Source organism: Lithobates pipiens, unplaced genomic scaffold (assembly GCF_037356315.1).
Source record: "Lithobates pipiens isolate NorthernLeopardFrog02 unplaced genomic scaffold, aLitPip1_a1.2 Scaffold_13, whole genome shotgun sequence".
Lineage (NCBI taxonomy): Eukaryota > Metazoa > Chordata > Amphibia > Anura > Ranidae > Lithobates > Lithobates pipiens.
Window position 1 is genome coordinate 538,797,821 of NW_027507718.1, and position 18,609 is coordinate 538,816,429.

The following is an 18,609-nucleotide window of genomic DNA, read 5'->3' on the forward strand; positions in this document are numbered from 1 at the left end:
ACAATACCAACCATAACTTACAAGCCGTCCACAACCTGGCCCCCCCCCCCCCCCAGCTACATCACTAGCCTGGTCTCAAAATACCAACCAAGTTGCTCTCTTCGCTCCTCCCAAGACCTCCTGCTCTCTAGTTCCCTCATCACCTCCTCCCCCATGCTCGTCTCCAGGACTTCTCCTAAACCTCTGCCATCCTCTGGAACTCTCTACCCCAATCTCTCCGCCTATCTCCTACTTTGTCCACTTTCAGACGATCCCCGAAAACTCATCTCTTCAGGGAAGACCATCCGGCTCCCACCTAACAACTGTACGTTTATTTTCTCCATCAGCCCATCCCCTCCCCTAGTCATTACCTCTTGACCCTACCTCTTAGATTGTAAGCTCCAACAAGCAGGGCCCTCTTATTCCTGTGTTAAAGTGTATTGTATTTGTACTGTCTACCCTTAAGTTGTAAAGTGCTGCGTAAACTGAGCACATATGTCCTAAAGTGCTCTGCAGGGCCTCTTTTGCACATTTGCGCACATGCCATAATGGGGACATGGGGGGGGGGGGGGGGGGAGGGGGTGCATAGTCAGTACAGACTTATTTAACCACTTGAGACCCGCGCTATAGTCAATTGACGGCTACAGCGCAGATCTCCTTTTCCGGGACTACGTCTATTGACGTCGTCCCGTGTACGAGCGGCCTGCGCGCACCCTGAGGGGCGCGCGCGGCGCGCTCTGTGATCGGCGAGCCCATGAGACTCGCCTGATCACCGATCCGTGCAAGGGGTCGATCCCGACCCCTTATCACGTGATCAGCTGTCAGCCAATGACAGCTGATCATGTGACATAACGGAGCCGGTAATCGGCTAGTATTCCTCCTCGTGCTGAAAGCGCGAGGAGAAAAAAAAAAAGCGATCACCGGCAGCCGTGATCGGGACATCAGTCCCGATCACGGCCAGCAATGCAAGCGCCCACCTGCCCCCTGCCAGTGCCCACCTGCCCCCTGCAGTGCCACTCTAATAAAAAGTAAGTGCCCCCCGTCAGTGCCCATAGTGCCACCCAGCAGTGCCCACAGTGCCACCCAGCAGTGCCCACAATCTGCCTCAAAGGTGCTGCACCCCAGTGCCGCCCATCAGTGCCACCTATCAGTGCCCATCAGTCCCATCTATCAGTGCCCATCCGTGCCACCCATCCATGCCAACTTATCTGTGCCCATCTTTGCCCATCAGTGCCCATCGGTGCCGCCTTATCTGTGCCTATTAGTGCCCACCAATGCAGCCCATCAGTGCCCACCAGTGCAGCCCATCAGTGCCCACCAGTGCAGGCCCATCAGTGCCCACCAATGCAGCGCACTTCAATGAAGGAGAAAAATGACCTGTTGCAAAATTTTATAACAAACTATTAAAACATGATTTTTTTTTTTTTTGCATCTTTTTTTGTTTGTTTAGCAAAAATAAAACTCCGAGCTGTAACTAAATACACCAAAAGAAATCTCTATTTGTGGGGAAAAAATGATAAACATTTCATTTGGGTACAGTGTTGTATGACCGCGCAATTGTCATTCAAAGTGCATCAGCGCTGAAAGCTGAAAATTGGTGTGGGCAGGAGGGGGGTTCAAGTGCCCAGTAAGCAAATGGTTAAACAATAAGCCAACCAAAGTGTCTGTGCAGCTTCATTATCTGGAACACTATACTGCCATTAATGCACAGACAGGTCAACGCAGTTCGCATCCCCCACCGATCCATCACCATTTTTACACACACACAAAAAAAAAAAAACTCAACACTTCCCGGGGGGTGGAAGCAATCTTTTATTTCAGTCACATGTACAGGTTGGGGCATGCTCCCGATCCAGCAGGGCACACAGTATGTAAAAAACGGCCAACTCCACCCCAAAACTGACATTTCGGCAATGGCGGCGGACACCGGTGGGGGGATGAATCGCTCGCCAGCTTCCCTCCGAATCACAGGCAACAGGATCTCCCCACTTTACAATCTACAGCAGGGGAGGGCAAGTTCCTGAGGGGTGTCAGAAGCCAGGGGGGGGGGGGGGGGGCGACTCAACCATCGGTTCTCCACCTAGAACAGAAATATCAGCTTTGGGGAGAAGAAAACCGATCATTAGTAAATACACTGAGAACGGGTATATAGGAGACAATGAACCCCGATTTCTGAAGAGTCCTCCTCCTTGACCCCTCAAATACCACAGAGAACACCCCCGGCTCCCAACAATGCAACGTGAGCAAACCTATCAAGAGATGGTCAACTTATAGTGTTACAGGATGGGGGGGGAATCACCTGAACCATTGATCTGGCATAGTATTATATGGGATGGGGAACCACCCTCACCTCTGACCAGGAGCCAATATCTTTGGTTCCTAAATGAAGACACATCCCCCTCCCCACAATGTGACGAAACCTACCAAGCAATGGTCCCCCTGGTATTCTAGGTTGGTGGGGGCGGGGCTGGCCTTTGAGCTGCCGCCCATATGTCATGTTCAGAAGATAAGACACACCCCCTCCCCACAATGCACTGCGAGTAAACCCATAAAGAGACGATCATCTCATAGAATTATGGGATGGTGGTGGGACAAGCCTGACCTGGCTTAGTACTATAGAATGGGTAACAAGCTTGACCTGGAACCAATATCTTTGGCTCCTAAATGAAGACAGACCATCTCCCCACAATGCACTGTGATGAAACCTACCAAGGGATAGGCCGACAGTATTTAGGGATGGAGGACACGCCCCAAACTCTTACCTGGAACCAATATCTGTGCACTTGTCAAGTTTGGAGGAAGGGCCTAACCACTGACCTGGCCTAGTATTACGGGATGAGGAATGAGATTGGCCCCTGATCTGAAGCCAACGTCTTTGGTTCCTAAATGAAGACACGCCCCCTGCCCACAATGCAGTGCGACAAAACCTACTAAGAGATGGTCATCTTAAGGAAATAAGGGATGGTGGGGGGGGGGGGGGGGGGGAGGGTTTGGGCGAGCCTGACCTGGTATGGGATGGGATGAGGAACAAGCCTGAGCCAATGACTTTGGTTAAAAAAAATGAAGACACACCCCCCTACCCACAATGAACTGTGATGGTCCTATGGCTTTAAGGGATGGGGGACAAGCCTGACCTCTAACCTGGAGCCAATATCAGTGTATGTGCCAAGTTTGGAGGGCGAGCGTAACCACTGACCTGGGATAGTATTATGGGATGGGGAACAAGCTTGACTCCTGACCTGAAGCCAACATCTCTGGTTCCTAAATTAGGACACGCCATCTCCCCTACAATGCACTGTGATGAAATCTACCAAGGGATGGTCCCATGATATCATGGGATGGGGAACAAGCCTGACCTCTGACCTGGAGCCAATGGACATCTCATAGAATTGCAGGATGGTGGGTTGGAGGGAGGGCGAGCCCAACCATTGATCTGGCATAGAATTATTGGATGAGGAACAAGCCTGACTTCCAACTTGGCACCAATATCAGTGCATGTGCCAAGTTTGGAGGGCGAGCCTTACCCCTGACCTGGAATAGTATTATGGGATGGGGAACAAGCTTGACCTTTGACCTGGAGCCAATATCAGTGTATGTGCCAAGTTTGGAGGGCGAGCCTTACCACTGACCTGGCATAGTATTATGGGATGGGGAACAAGCTTGACTCCTGACCTGAAGCCAACATCTCTGGTTCCTAAATTATGACACGCCATCTCCCTACAATGCACTGTGATGAAACCTACCAAGGGATGGTCCCATGATATCATGGGATGGGGAACAAGCCTGACCTCTGACCTGGAGCCAATGGACATCTCATAGAATTGCAGGATGGTGGGGGGGGGGGGGGGGGGGGGGGAGGGCGAGCCTAACCATTGATCTGGCATAGAATTATTGGATGAGGAACAAGCCCGACTTCCAACTTGACGCCAATATCAGTGTATGTGCCAAGTTTGGAGGGCGAGCCTAACCACTGACCTGGAATAGTATTATGGGATGGGGAACAGGCTTGACTCCTGACCTGAAGCCTACATCTCTTGTTCCTAAATTAGGACACGCCATCTCCCTACAATGCACTGTGATGAAATCTACCAAGGGGTGGTCCCATGATATCATGGGATGGGGGAACAAGCCTGACCTCTGACCTGGAGCCAATGGACATCTCATAGAAGGGCGGGCGAGCCTAACCATTGATCTGGCATAGAATTATTGGATGAGGAACAAGCCTGACTTCCAACTTGGCGCCATTATCAGTGTATGTGCCAAGTTTGGAGGGCGAGCCTAACCACTGACCTGGGATAATATTATGGGATGGGGAATAAGCTTGACCTCTGACCTGGAGCCAATATCAGTGCATGTGCCAAGTTTGGAGGGTGAGCGTAACCACTGACCTGGGATAGTATTATGGGATGGGGAACAAGCTTGACCTCTGACCTGGAGCCAATGTCTTAGGTTCATAATCAAAGACACACTATCTCCACACAATGTACAGTTAGGAAATCCTAAGAGATGGCTTCATAGGATTAACCTGACCTGGAGCCAATATCATGATCAGGAGATAAGACTCACCCCCTACCCACAATCCAATTTGATGAAACCCACCAAGAGATGGTCATCTCATAGAATTAAAGGGTTGGGGGAGGGGGGGGGGGCAAGCCTGACCTCCAGCTTGGCCTCGCTTTCCGGGATAGGGAGGATGAGCCTGATCTTTGACCTAGATACAATAAATGTGTGTGTGCCATGCTCAGGGTTGCTTAGACCCAGTTTGGTGGTAAGACAATCCCCCTTTACCACAATCCAATGTGATGAAACCCACCAAGAGATGGTCGTCTCATAGTATTATGAGATGGTGGGGGGAGGGTAAGCCTAACCTCTGACTTGGCCCAGTATTATGGGATGGGGGAGGTTGAGCCTGACCTCTGAATGGGGGCAGTTATCTGGGTGCGTGTGCCGTGTTCACTGAGGAACATCCTGATTTCCAACTTGGCGCCAATATCAGTGCATGCGTCAAGTTCAGGGTTGCATTATCTAGTGGTCACTCTGTTCCAAACTTAAGACACACCCCTTTCTTACACTGTAATTTACCAAGAGGTGGTCATCTCAAAGCATTATGAGATGGTGGTGGAGCCTGACCTCGGACTTGGAGCCAATATCAGTGTATGTGCCAAGTTTGGAGGGCGAGCCTAACCACTGACCTGGCATAGTATTATGGGATGGGGAACAGGCTTGACTCCTGACCTGAAGCCAACATCTCTTGTTCCTAAAGTAGGACACGCCATCTCCCTACAACGCACTGTGATGAAACCTACCAAGGGATGGTTCCATGATATCATGGGATGGGGGAACAAGCCTGACCTCTGACCTGGAGCCAATGGACATCTCATAGAATTACAGGATGGTGGGTTGGAGGGAGGGCGAGCCCAACCATTGATCTAGCATAGAATTGGTGGATGAGGAACAAGCCTGACTTCCAACTTGGCGCCAATATCTGTGCATGTGCCAAGTTCAGGGTTGCATTATCTATGGTCACGCTGTTCTAAACTTAAGACACACCCCTTTCTTACAATGCAATTTACCAAGAGGTGGTCATCTCAAAGCATTATGAGATGGTGGTGGAGCCTGACCTCGGACCTGGAGCCAACATCTGCTCATGTGGTATGTGTTTGGAGGGTGGGGTGAGGAGGCACTCGGATTGAAGGAGTTCCAAGGGGGTCATCCTCTTTTGCCAGTTTTCAATGTATGCACTAAGGACAGGTTCACTTTTAAAACAGGGAATAGTAAAAAAAAAAATGCCATCAGAGAGCCCTAGAAAAGCTGTTCAGGATTCGGGACGACCACAGGAAGACCACGCGGAGCGGCCAGCCCAATCACTGTCCGTATGGACTACAGCGGTGTTCCCCCTCAGCCTGTATGTCACAGAAGGACGGAGACCCTCTGCGGATCCCCCCCCTCCACATCATGCTCAGCCTCAGTATTCCTCAGCCATGATCAGGACGATCAGGGAGCTCCATCCGGTGAACGGGTGACATCCCTGTCCTCGGCCCGTCTGGTCGTTATACTGTTCCCAGAGAAAACCCGTATCTATGTACTGCCTGTACAGATTAGCGATGAGGTTGATGCGGAGCTCGCGGTACACGCTGGTCGCCTTCTCCCGGTGGGGGCCCTCCAGCTGGCTGTAGTGGTGTAGGGCCCTCACCGCCAGGTAGTTCATGTTGATCCATATGGGGCCCCTCCAGTAGGGCGGATCGTGTTCCGTGTTGCGTTGCATGTACATGGGGCTGCTCTTGGACAAGGAGCGGATGCCGTACGGCGTCCAGAGTTTGTCGGGATCCCGGAGCTGGTCCAGGACGCGGCCCAGTTTGGGGGAGTCGGGGGACAGGAGCTGCAGGAGGAACGGGAAAAGGGACACGTAGCCCAGAGCGCCGACGTACTGCAACTTCGGGGCCTTCCTCACCACCCTTATCAGTCGCGGAGGAGGGACGCTACGCGGGTCCTGCCCGGGAAAGGGACGTGGCCGCTCCCACTCCAGCACCGTGTTCTGCGTGTGGTTCCCGTAATCGGCGTAAGCCCCGAGCCTCTCGAACCAGTGGAGCTTATCTAAGAGGGAATTGTCAGTGAGCGCCGAGTGCGACTCCTTGTACCTGCCGCCATCTTCTCCCAGCAGGTCGCAGATGCCCGCCATCACCTCCGACGCCAGGGCCATCCAGCACCTCAAGTCCACGTGCCGCTCGTCGTCCGAGGGGTGAGAGGCCCGCGGGTAATCGTCTAGGCCAGAGGTCAGCGTTTTCGGGTTCAGAAACTGCAGGGTGTCCCTGTCCCGCCCGCGCCATCGGTAGGTGTAAGGAAGGGGTCCGTTCTGCGTCTCGTTGAACCAGCCATACCAGGTCTGGAGACGAGGAAAGGCCCGCCGAAGAATCTGATGCCCTTCCGGGGGAACGTTCCCGCCTGCCAGCAGCTGGCGCAGCGCCAGGAACAGGGTGGGGGGGTTGGCGTTCTCGTCTCGCTGGACGACGAATTCAGAGGGCACTTTACTGCGAGCTTCAGGTCCGAGGATCTGCTCCCGTGGGATCCAGCCATCGGCATTGATCAGATCCAGCCAGTGACCCAGAGACTGCCAGGCCAGAGTCGGGTTCCAGCGGGCGATCAGCAGCAAGTGGAACCCCTCGTCCCAGAGGAAGCCGCGAGGGAAGAAGGAGCGTGACGGGACGGCGGTGAAGAGGGGAGCCAACGGATAGGCCACAGGTTCTGGATTGTACTGGGACTGGACCAAGGAGCTGCCATAAAAATAGCCCATCCCGCCCACCATGTTGGAAAGGGCGGCCTGAGCGAACGCCACCTGCTCTGGGATGAAGCCCTTCCCCTCCAGCCGGAACACCTGCCGGAAACGCTCGGCCATGTCCTTCTTGTGCCGCTCAAGCTCCGCGGTCAGAGTCTGTCCGGACAGGTGCTCAGAGCGCTCCAGGAAACTGTCCGATTCGAATAGGATCTCGGCCTGGAAGGGGAGGGCCAGGGTGATCTGGTGAACAATGACCTGGGAGTGGTCAGACCCCGGCTGGGGGGGCGGGTTGTAGACGTCGACCCCAAAGTAACGTCTCTTGTTGTTCCCGGAGCCTGAAGACGGGTGACTGAAACGGTCTCTGAGGCTGCCGCGTACGACGTCCGTGATGTGGTGGAGTCCTGGGCACGTCGTCACCAAGTGGTTATAACTGTGGGAGAAGAAGAAAACCAAATAAGTGCCAAGAAAACGTCAAAATGATGAAGATATACCCTCCCCCCCTCCTCTTGTCCCTGCTCAGTTTACTGTTATCTGTCGGAAGTCCACGCTGATCTATGCAACCATGGAAGGAATCAGCGATCCCTCTAGATGGTCCACACTGATCTACACAACCATGGAAGGAACCAGCGATCCCTCTAGATGGTCCACACTGATCTACACAACCATGGAAGGAACCAGCGATCCCTCTAGATGGTCCACACTGATCTACACAACCATGGAAGGAACCAGCGATCCCTCTAGATGGTCCACACTGATCTACACAACCATGGAAGGAACCAGCGATCCCTCTAGATGGTCCACACTGATCTACACAACCATGGAAGGAACCAACGATCCCTCTAGATGGTCCACACTGAGCTACACAACCATGGAAGGAACCAGCGATCCCTCTAGATGGTCCACACTGATCTACACAACCATGGAAGGAACCAACGATCCCTCTAGATGGTCCACACTGATCTACACAACCATGGAAGGAACCAGCGATCCCTCTAGATGGTCCACACTGATCTACACAACCATGGAAGGAACCAACGATCCCTCTAGATGGTCCACACTGATCTACACAACCATGGAAGGAACCAACGATCCCTCTAGATGGTCCACACTGATCTACACAACCATGGAAGGAACCAGCGATCCCTCTAGATGGTCCACACTGATCTACACAACCATGGAAGGAACCAACGATCCCTCTAGATGGTCCACACTGATCTACACAACCATGGAAGGAACCAACGATCCCTCTAGATGGTCCACACTGATCTACGCAACCATGGAAGGAACCAGGGATCCCTCTAGATGGTCCACACTGATCTACACAACCATGGAAGGAACCAGCGATCCCTCTAGATGGTCCACACTGATCTACACAACCATGGAAGGAACCAACGATCCCTCTAGATGGTCCACACTGATCTACGCAACCATGGAAGGAACCAGGGATCCCTCTAGATGGTCCACACTGATCTACACAACCATGGAAGGAACCAGCGATCCCTCTAGATGGTCCACACTGATCTACACAACCATGGAAGGAACCAACGATCCCTCTAGATGGTCCACACTGATCTACGCAACCATGGAAGGAACCAGGGATCCCTCTAGATGGTCCACACTGATCTACACAACCATGGAAGGAACCAGCGATCCCTCTAGATGGTCCACACTGATCTGCATAACCATAGAAGGAACCAGCGATCCCTCTAGATGGTCCACACTGATCTACACAACCATGGAAGGAACCAACGATCCCTCTAGATGGTCCACACTGATCTACACAACCATGGAAGGAACCAACGATCCCTCTAGATGGTCCACACTGATCTACGCAACCATGGAAGGAACCAGGGATCCCTCTAGATGGTCCACACTGATCTACGCAACCATGGAAGGAACCAGGGATCCCTCTAGATGGTCCACACTGATCTACACAACCATGGAAGGAACCAACGATCCCTCTAGATGGGCAACACTGATCTACACAACCATGGAAGGAACCAGCGATCCCTCTAGATGGTCCACACTGATCTACGCAACCATGGAAGGAACCAACGATCCCTCTAGATGATCCATATGGATCTACACAACCATGGAAGGAACCAGCTATCCCTCTAGATGGTCCAAACTGATCTACACAACCATGGAAGGAACCAGCGATCCCTCTAGATGATCCATATGGATCTACACAACCATGGAAGGAACCAACGATCCCTCTAGATGGTCCACACTGATCTACACAACCATGGAAGGAACCAGCGATCCCTCTAGATGGTCCAAACTGATCTACACAACCATGGAAGGAACCAACAATCCCTCTAGATGAGCTTTCTGCTTCCCGCAGTTGGCTGGATAGGATCACATGGGAAGGGGGGCAGGACTTAGCCAGACTAATGCAGCAGATGCCTGCTTCTAGCAGTTTGTGTTCTGTTCCCCTCAGGGATTACATGAGTGCAGTGCAGTAGACGGTCATCAGTTATAGCACAGAACCAGCTGAAATGGGGTGGGGGAAGTCACATCAGCCAGATATCACCACAAACGTACCAATTCATCAGTTGTGGGTGCCCTACCCTGTTTCCCCGATAGTAAGACACCCCCGATTGTAAGACGTATCGGGAGTTTCAGAGGGGTCGGCTAATATAAGCCGTACCCCGAAAGTAAGACATATGTCTTACTTTCGGGGAAACATGGGGGTATTGCCGCCTCCCTCTCATCTAGCTGCGCGCCGCCTCCTGCCCACGTCCGCACCGTCCCCCTCTCCATACGTCGCCACGTCTGCCATTTCCCTCTGATCTTAATGAGCGCCGCCTCCTACCCACGCCTGAGCCGTCCCCCTCTCCATACGTCACCGTGCCGTCCCCTTCACTTGTCACTGCCGCCTCCTGCTTAAAATACGGTAATGCACACAGTATTAATCATACATCAGTAAAACATACACACTGGCATACTGGGGTATCATCTGCTGTATGTAACCCAGTGGGTATCAGCAGGTGTCACACTGTATTAAATACAGCAGGTGGTACTGTATCACACATAAATCTGTTTTATCTTCCAGTATTCCACTGTTCGTTCTTACCATTTTTCATTGTTTTACATGTTATGCAATGTTGTAACAAGACATTCTTGGCACTTCCTTTTATAAAACTGTTTTGTGGTGAATACAATACTGTTCAGGTTGTTAATAAATGTTAATTTTATGGTTAAAACCAAAAATTCGACAATTTTTTTCCAATATAAGACATACCCCGAAAGTAAGACATAGTGGGGCTTTTGGGATAAAAAGAAAGTAAGACACTGTCTTACTTTCGGGGAAACACGGTATATATGGAGTCCCTTCAAATATTAGATTATAGTCACATTGTTATCATGGGATTTACATCAGGTGCCGATAAAGCTAAAAGAACCCAAACTCACCCAGGAAGTAAGAAGGGGGCCAGTGCCTTGCCTTATGCCATTAGTAGTGGTTAGTAGGACCTGTGTGGGGTGGGGCCCTGAAGGAAAGCTTAATACTAACCCCCACCTAACTAGCACCTGCCCAATGAGAGGTAAGATCTGCGTTGATGGGAGTGAGTGGGGAATGCTGGGACACAATGCCATAAGTGGTGAGGCCTCAAACCCTTCAAAGAGTTGGAGAACATGGCTCAGAATATCCCACCACCAAAAGGAGCAGAAACGACGTTCCCCAAAAAAACTGATTCAGGTGATGAGGCACCTTCCAGCATCAGGACAGCACCTGGATGATACTTATACTACTGGGTTATACTGCCTCCTACAGGCCAAAACTGGTACTAGGCACAAAGGAAACCAAAAGGCCAGCCCCCCTAGGGGCTATAACTCCTCCCACACATGTGATGGGTGGGGTCCCCTCTCTATTTTAGATTAAAGGCGCTTCCAATGGAGACAAAGCCTGCTCCTCTGGAGCTTCCCAAGCTTCCAGGACTACCGTGCCTTGCAAAAGTATTCACCCCCCTTGGCATTTTCCGTGTTTTGTTGCCTCACAACCTGGAATTAACATGGATTGTTTGAGGATTTACATCATTTCATTTACAGAAGTGTCCCGACTCTCCAGAGCGTCCAGGACCATTTCCCGACTCTCCAGAGCGTCCAGGACTATTTCCCGACTCTCCAGAGCGTCCAGGACCATTTCCCGACTCTCCAGAGCGTCCAGGACTATTTCCCGACTCTCCAGAGCGTCCAGGACCATTTCCCGACTCTCCAGAGCTACCAGGACTATTTCCCGACTCTCCAGAGCGTCCAGGACCATTTCCCGACTCTCCAGAGCTACCAGGACTATTTCCCGACTCTCCAGAGCGTCCAGGACCATTTCCCAACTCGCCAGAGCGTCCAGGACCATTTCCCGACTCTCCAGAGCGTCCAGGACCATTTCCCGACTCTCCAGAGCGTCCAGGACCATTTCCCGACTCTCCAGAGCGTCCAGGACCATTTCCCGACTCTCCAGAGCGTCCAGGACCATTTCCCGACTCTCCAGAGCGTCCAGGACCATTTCCCGACTCTCCAGAGCGTCCAGGACCATTTCCCGACTCTCCAGAGCGTCCAGGACCATTTCCCGACTCTCCAGAGCGTCCAGGACCATTTCCCGACTCTCCAGAGCTACCAGGACTATTTCCCGACTCTCCAGAGCGTCCAGGACCATTTCCCGACTCTCCAGAGCTACCAGGACTATTTCCCGACTCTCCAGAGCGTCCAGGACCATTTCCCAACTCGCCAGAGCGTCCAGGACCATTTCCCGACTCTCCAGAGCGTCCAGGACCATTTCCCGACTCTCCAGAGCGTCCAGGACCATTTCCCGACTCTCCAGAGCGTCCAGGACCATTTCCCGACTCTCCAGAGCGTCCAGGACCATTTCCCGACTCTCCAGAGCGTCCAGGACCATTTCCCGACTCTCCAGAGCGTCCAGGACCATTTCCCGACTCTCCAGAGCGTCCAGGACCATTTCCAGACTCTCCAGAGCTACCAGGACTATTTCCCGACTCTCCAGAGCGTCCAGGACCATTTCCCGACTCTCCAGAGCTACCAGGACCATTTCCCGACTCTCCAGAGCGTCCAGGACCATTTCCCGACTCTCCAGAGCGTCCAGGACCATTTCCAGACTCTCCAGAGCGTCCAGGACCATTTCCAGACTCTCCAGAGCGTCCAGGACTATTTCCCGACTCTCCAGTGCGTCCAGGACCATTTCCCGACTCTCGAGAGCGTCCGGGACCATTTCCAGACTCTCCAGAGCTACCAGGACTATTTCCCGACTCTCCAGAGCGTCCAGGACTATTTCCCGACTCTCCAGAGCTACCAGGACTATTTCCCGACTCTCCAGAGCGTCCAGGACCATTTCCCGACTCTCCAGAGCTACCAGGACCATTTCCCGACTCTCCAGAGCGTCCAGGACCATTTCCCGACTCTCCAGAGCGTCCAGGACCATTTCCCGACTCTCCAGAGCGTCCAGGACTATTTCCCGACTCTCCAGAGCGTCCAGGACCATTTCCCGACTCTCCAGAGCGTCCAGGACCATTTCCAGACTCTCCAGAGCTACCAGGACTATTTCCCGACTCTCCAGAGCGTCCAGGACCATTTCCCGACTCTCCAGAGCTACCAGGACCATTTCCCGACTCTCCAGAGCGTCCAGGACCATTTCCCGACTCTCCAGAGCGTCCAGGACCATTTCCCGACTCTCCAGAGCGTCCAGGACCATTTCCCGACTCTCCAGAGCGTCCAGGACCATTTCCCGACTCTCCAGAGCGTCCAGGACCATTTCCAGACTCTCCAGAGCTACCAGGACTATTTCCCGACTCTCCAGAGCGTCCAGGACCATTTCCCGACTCTCCAGAGCTACCAGGACCATTTCCCGACTCTCCAGAGCGTCCAGGACCATTTCCCGACTCTCCAGAGCGTCCAGGACCATTTCCTGACTCTCCAGAGCGTCCAGGACCATTTCCCGACTCTCCAGAGCGTCCAGGACCATTTCCAGACTCTCCAGAGCGTCCAGGACTATTTCCCGACTCTCCAGTGCGTCCAGGACCATTTCCCGACTCTCGAGAGCGTCCGGGACTATTTCCAGACTCCCCAGAGCCTCCAGGACCATTTCCTGACTCTCCAGAGCGTCCAGGACCATTTCCCGACTCTCCAGAGCGTCCAGGACCATTTCCCGACTCTCCAGAGCGTCCAGGACCATTTCCCGACTCTCCAGAGCGTCCAGGACCATTTCCCGACTCTCCAGAGCGTCCAGGACCATTTCCAGACTCTCCAGAGCTACCAGGACTATTTCCCGACTCTCCAGAGCGTCCAGGACCATTTCCCGACTCTCCAGAGCTACCAGGACTATTTCCCGACTCTCCAGAGCGTCCAGGACCATTTCCCAACTCGCCAGAGCGTCCAGGACCATTTCCCGACTCTCCAGAGCGTCCAGGACCATTTCCCGACTCTCCAGAGCGTCCAGGACCATTTCCAGACTCTCCAGAGCGTCCAGGACCATTTCCCGACTCTCCAGAGCGTCCAGGACCATTTCCAGACTCTCCAGAGCTACCAGGACTATTTCCCGACTCTCCAGAGCGTCCAGGACCATTTCCCGACTCTCCAGAGCTACCAGGACCATTTCCCGACTCTCCAGAGCGTCCAGGACCATTTCCCGACTCTCCAGAGCGTCCAGGACCATTTCCTGACTCTCCAGAGCGTCCAGGACCATTTCCCGACTCTCCAGAGCGTCCAGGACCATTTCCAGACTCTCCAGAGCGTCCAGGACTATTTCCCGACTCTCCAGTGCGTCCAGGACCATTTCCCGACTCTCGAGAGCGTCCGGGACTATTTCCAGACTCCCCAGAGCCTCCAGGACCATTTCCTGACTCTCCAGAGCGTCCAGGACCATTTCCCGACTCTCCAGAGCGTCCAGGACCATTTCCCGACTCTCCAGAGCGTCCAGGACCATTTCCCGACTCTCCAGAGCGTCCAGGACCATTTCCCGACTCTCCAGAGCGTCCAGGACCATTTCCCGACTCTCCAGAGCGTCTAGGACCATTTCCCGACTCTCCAGAGCGTCCAGGACCATTTCCAGACTCTCCAGAGCGTCCAGGACTATTTCCCGACTCTCCAGAGCGTCCAGGACCATTTCCCGACTCTCCAGAGCGTCCGGGACTATTTCCAGACTCCCCAGAGCCTCCAGGACCATTTCCTGACTCTCCAGAGCGTCCAGGACCATTTCCCGACTCTCCAGAGCGTCCAGGACCATTTCCCGACTCTCCAGAGCTACCAGGACCATTTCCCGACTCTCCAGAGCGTCCAGGACTATTTCCCGACTCTCCAGAGCGTCCAGGACCATTTCCCGACTCTCCAGAGCGTCCGGGACTATTTCCAGACTCCCCAGAGCCTCCAGGACCATTTCCTGACTCTCCAGAGCGTCCAGGACCATTTCCCGACTCTCCAGAGCGTCCAGGACCATTTCCCGACTCTCCAGAGCTACCAGGACCATTTCCCGACTCTCCAGAGCCTCCAGGACCATTTCCAGACTCTCCAGAGCTACCAGGACCATTTCCAGACTCCCCAGAGCCTCCAGGACCATTTCCAGACTCTCCAGAGCCTCCAGGACCATTTCCAGACTCTCCAGAGCGTCCGGGACCATTTCCAGACTCTCCAGAGCGTCCAGGACTATTTCCCGACTCTCCAGAGCGTCCAGGACCATTTCCCGACTCTCCAGAGCGTCCGGGACTATTTCCAGACTCCCCAGAGCCTCCAGGACCATTTCCTGACTCTCCAGAGCGTCCAGGACCATTTCCCGACTCTCCAGGACCATTTCCCGACTCTCCAGAGCGTCCGGGACTATTTCCAGACTCCCCAGAGCCTCCAGGACCATTTCCAGACTCTCCAGAGCGTCCAGGACCATTTCCAGACTCTCCAGAGCGTCCAGGACCATTTCCCGACTCTCCAGAGCGTCCAGGACCATTTCCCGACTCTCCAGAGCGTCCAGGACTATTTCCCGACTCTCCAGAGCGTCCAGGACTATTTCTCGACTCTCCAGAGCGTCCAGGACCATTTCCCGACTCTCCAGAGCCTCCAGGACCATTTCCCGACTCTCCAGAGCGTCCAGGACCATTTCCCGACTCTCCAGAGCGTCCAGGACCATTTCCCGACTCTCCAGAGCGTCCAGGACCATTTCCCGACTCTCCAGAGCGTCCAGGACCATTTCCAGACTCTCCAGAGCGTCCAGGACCATTTCCCGACTCCCCAGAGCCTCCAGGACCATTTCCCGACTCTCCAGAGCCTCCAGGACCATTTCCCGACTCTCCAGAGCGTCCGGGACTATTTCCAGACTCCCCAGAGCCTCCAGGACCATTTCCTGACTCTCCAGAGCGTCCAGGACCATTTCCCGACTCTCCAGAGCGTCCAGGACTATTTCCCGACTCTCCAGAGCGTCCAGGACCATTTCCCGACTCTCCAGAGCGTCCGGGACTATTTCCAGACTCCCCAGAGCCTCCAGGACCATTTCCTGACTCTCCAGAGCGTCCAGGACCATTTCCCGACTCTCCAGAGCGTCCAGGACCATTTCCCGACTCTCCAGAGCTACCAGGACCATTTCCCGACTCTCCAGAGCCTCCAGGACCATTTCCCGACTCTCCAGAGCTACCAGGACCATTTCCAGACTCCCCAGAGCCTCCAGGACCATTTCCAGACTCTCCAGAGCGTCCAGGACCATTTCCAGACTCTCCAGAGCGTCCGGGACCATTTCCAGACTCTCCAGAGCGTCCAGGACTATTTCCCGACTCTCCAGAGCGTCCAGGACCATTTCCCGACTCTCCAGAGCGTCCGGGACTATTTCCAGACTCCCCAGAGCCTCCAGGACCATTTCCTGACTCTCCAGAGCGTCCAGGACCATTTCCCGACTCTCCAGGACCATTTCCCGACTCTCCAGAGCGTCCGGGACTATTTCCAGACTCCCCAGAGCCTCCAGGACCATTTCCAGACTCCCCAGAGCCTCCAGGACCATTTCCAGACTCTCCAGAGCGTCCAGGACCATTTCCCGACTCTCCAGAGCGTCCAGGACCATTTCCCGACTCTCCAGAGCGTCCAGGACCATTTCCCGACTCTCCAGAGCGTCCAGGACCATTTCCCGACTCTCCAGAGCCTCCAGGACCATTTCCCGACTCTCCAGAGCGTCCAGGACCATTTCCCGACTCTCCAGAGCGTCCAGGACCATTTCCCGACTCTCCAGAGCGTCCAGGACCATTTCCCGACTCTCCAGAGCGTCCAGGACCATTTCCAGACTCTCCAGAGCGTCCAGGACCATTTCCCGACTCCCCAGAGCCTCCAGGACCATTTCCCGACTCTCCAGAGCCTCCAGGACCATTTCCCGACTCTCCAGAGCGTCCGGGACTATTTCCAGACTCCCCAGAGCCTCCAGGACCATTTCCAGACTCTCCAGAGCGTCCAGGACCATTTCCAGACTCTCCAGAGCGTCCAGGACCATTTCCCGACTCTCCAGAGCTACCAGGACTATTTCCCGACTCTCCAGAGCGTCCAGGACCATTTCCCGACTCTCCAGAGCGTCCGGGACTATTTCCAGACTCCCCAGAGCCTCCAGGACCATTTCCTGACTCTCCAGAGCGTCCAGGACCATTTCCCGACTCTCCAGGACCATTTCCCGACTCTCCAGAGCGTCCGGGACTATTTCCAGACTCCCCAGAGCCTCCAGGACCATTTCCAGACTCTCCAGAGCGTCCAGGACCATTTCCAGACTCTCCAGAGCGTCCAGGACCATTTCCCGACTCTCCAGAGCGTCCAGGACCATTTCCCGACTCTCCAGAGCGTCCAGGACTATTTCTCGACTCTCCAGAGCGTCCAGGACCATTTCCCGACTCTCCAGAGCCTCCAGGACCATTTCCCGACTCTCCAGAGCGTCCAGGACCATTTCCCGACTCTCCAGAGCGTCCAGGACCATTTCCCGACTCTCCAGAGCGTCCAGGACCATTTCCCGACTCTCCAGAGCGTCCAGGACCATTTCCAGACTCTCCAGAGCGTCCAGGACCATTTCCCGACTCCCCAGAGCCTCCAGGACCATTTCCCGACTCTCCAGAGCCTCCAGGACCATTTCCCGACTCTCCAGAGCGTCCGGGACTATTTCCAGACTCCCCAGAGCCTCCAGGACCATTTCCAGACTCTCCAGAGCGTCCAGGACCATTTCCAGACTCTCCAGAGCGTCCAGGACCATTTCCCGACTCTCCAGAGCTACCAGGACTATTTCCCGACTCTCCAGAGCGTCCAGGACCATTTCCTGACTCTCCAGAGCTACCAGGACTATTTCCCGACTCTCCAGAGCGTCCAGGACCATTTCCCGACTCTCCAGAGCTACCAGGACCATTTCCTGACTCTCCAGAGCGTCCAGGACCATTTCCAGACTCTCCAGAGCGTCCAGGACCATTTCCCGACTCTCCAGGACCATTTCCCGACTCTTCCTCAAAAACGTAGAAATAAAACAGACCCGGACGAGGCACCTCATACAGAAATCACAGCACTCACCTGATGGCTCCGCCTCCGGCGTCCGGTCTGGGGAATCTGATGGCGAAGCCGCCCAGCTCCTCTGACATGCCGGTCACATGACTCAGGTGTCGCCCATCCATGTGGGGGGTCAGCGTTCCCTGCCCGTCTGTGGCCACATAGAAGAAGAGGGAGAGAACCTGTCCTGGGGGGCCCTGTGGGGGAGAAGAGACAGAGGAGCGGCCAATTAGATCTCGTGTGACCAACCGCGGAGGAGCGGAGCCAGGAGAACATGCTGGTGGGAATCTGGGGGGGGGGTTTTAACATCCGGGGGGCGCTCCCACACCCCAATATTTGTATGCATGGAATTTACATCTCTCACAAGGACACTGAAGAAATCAGAACAGAGGACCCGTCACTTCTCACTTCCAGCTGACCTACCCTACATTATACACAGGCCTGGCAAAACACTGCAGGGCCACCAACACTCCCTCCATTCTATGTAAGGGCCAGTGTGGAGGGGCTTTGGGTTTATGGTCCCCTGACCGCCATTACCCAACCCTATGCCCCCACCCTCATCCGCATCTCCCAGCGTTAACACTTACCTACTTCCCCTTTAAGAGCTTACCCCCCCCCCCCACACTCCCCTCCCCCGCCTCTCCAACAACCTACACCCCCCCCCCCCCCCCCCCAAGCCTATGTCTCCTTGTTTCACCTTTCTCGGATCCTACACCTCCAATCCACCCCCCCCCCCCCAAATCTGGACCAAGCCTGAGCCCACACTCTCCAAAACCCTTTCGTCTTTTGTTTGCTTTTCACAGAGCCTACAATACACCCCCCTTGCTCTAGTCTCCCCGATACTAAACTACCCCCCCCATCCACCT

General features: G+C 54.3%; 1 protein-coding gene across 1 annotated transcript in view; it reads right to left on the minus strand.

The window, feature by feature from the left end:
* Window positions 1–3,822: 3,822 nt before the first annotated feature.
* The window catches only part of MOGS (mannosyl-oligosaccharide glucosidase), a gene marked incomplete in the record, with an annotated part of 29,037 nt that continues 14,250 nt past the window's right edge, over window positions 3,823–18,609 (minus strand). The window contains 2 exon segments of the mRNA XM_077478272.1: window positions 3,823–7,682; window positions 17,768–17,940. Of these exon segments, the coding sequence (XP_077334398.1) occupies window positions 5,945–7,682; window positions 17,768–17,940 (1,911 nt within the window).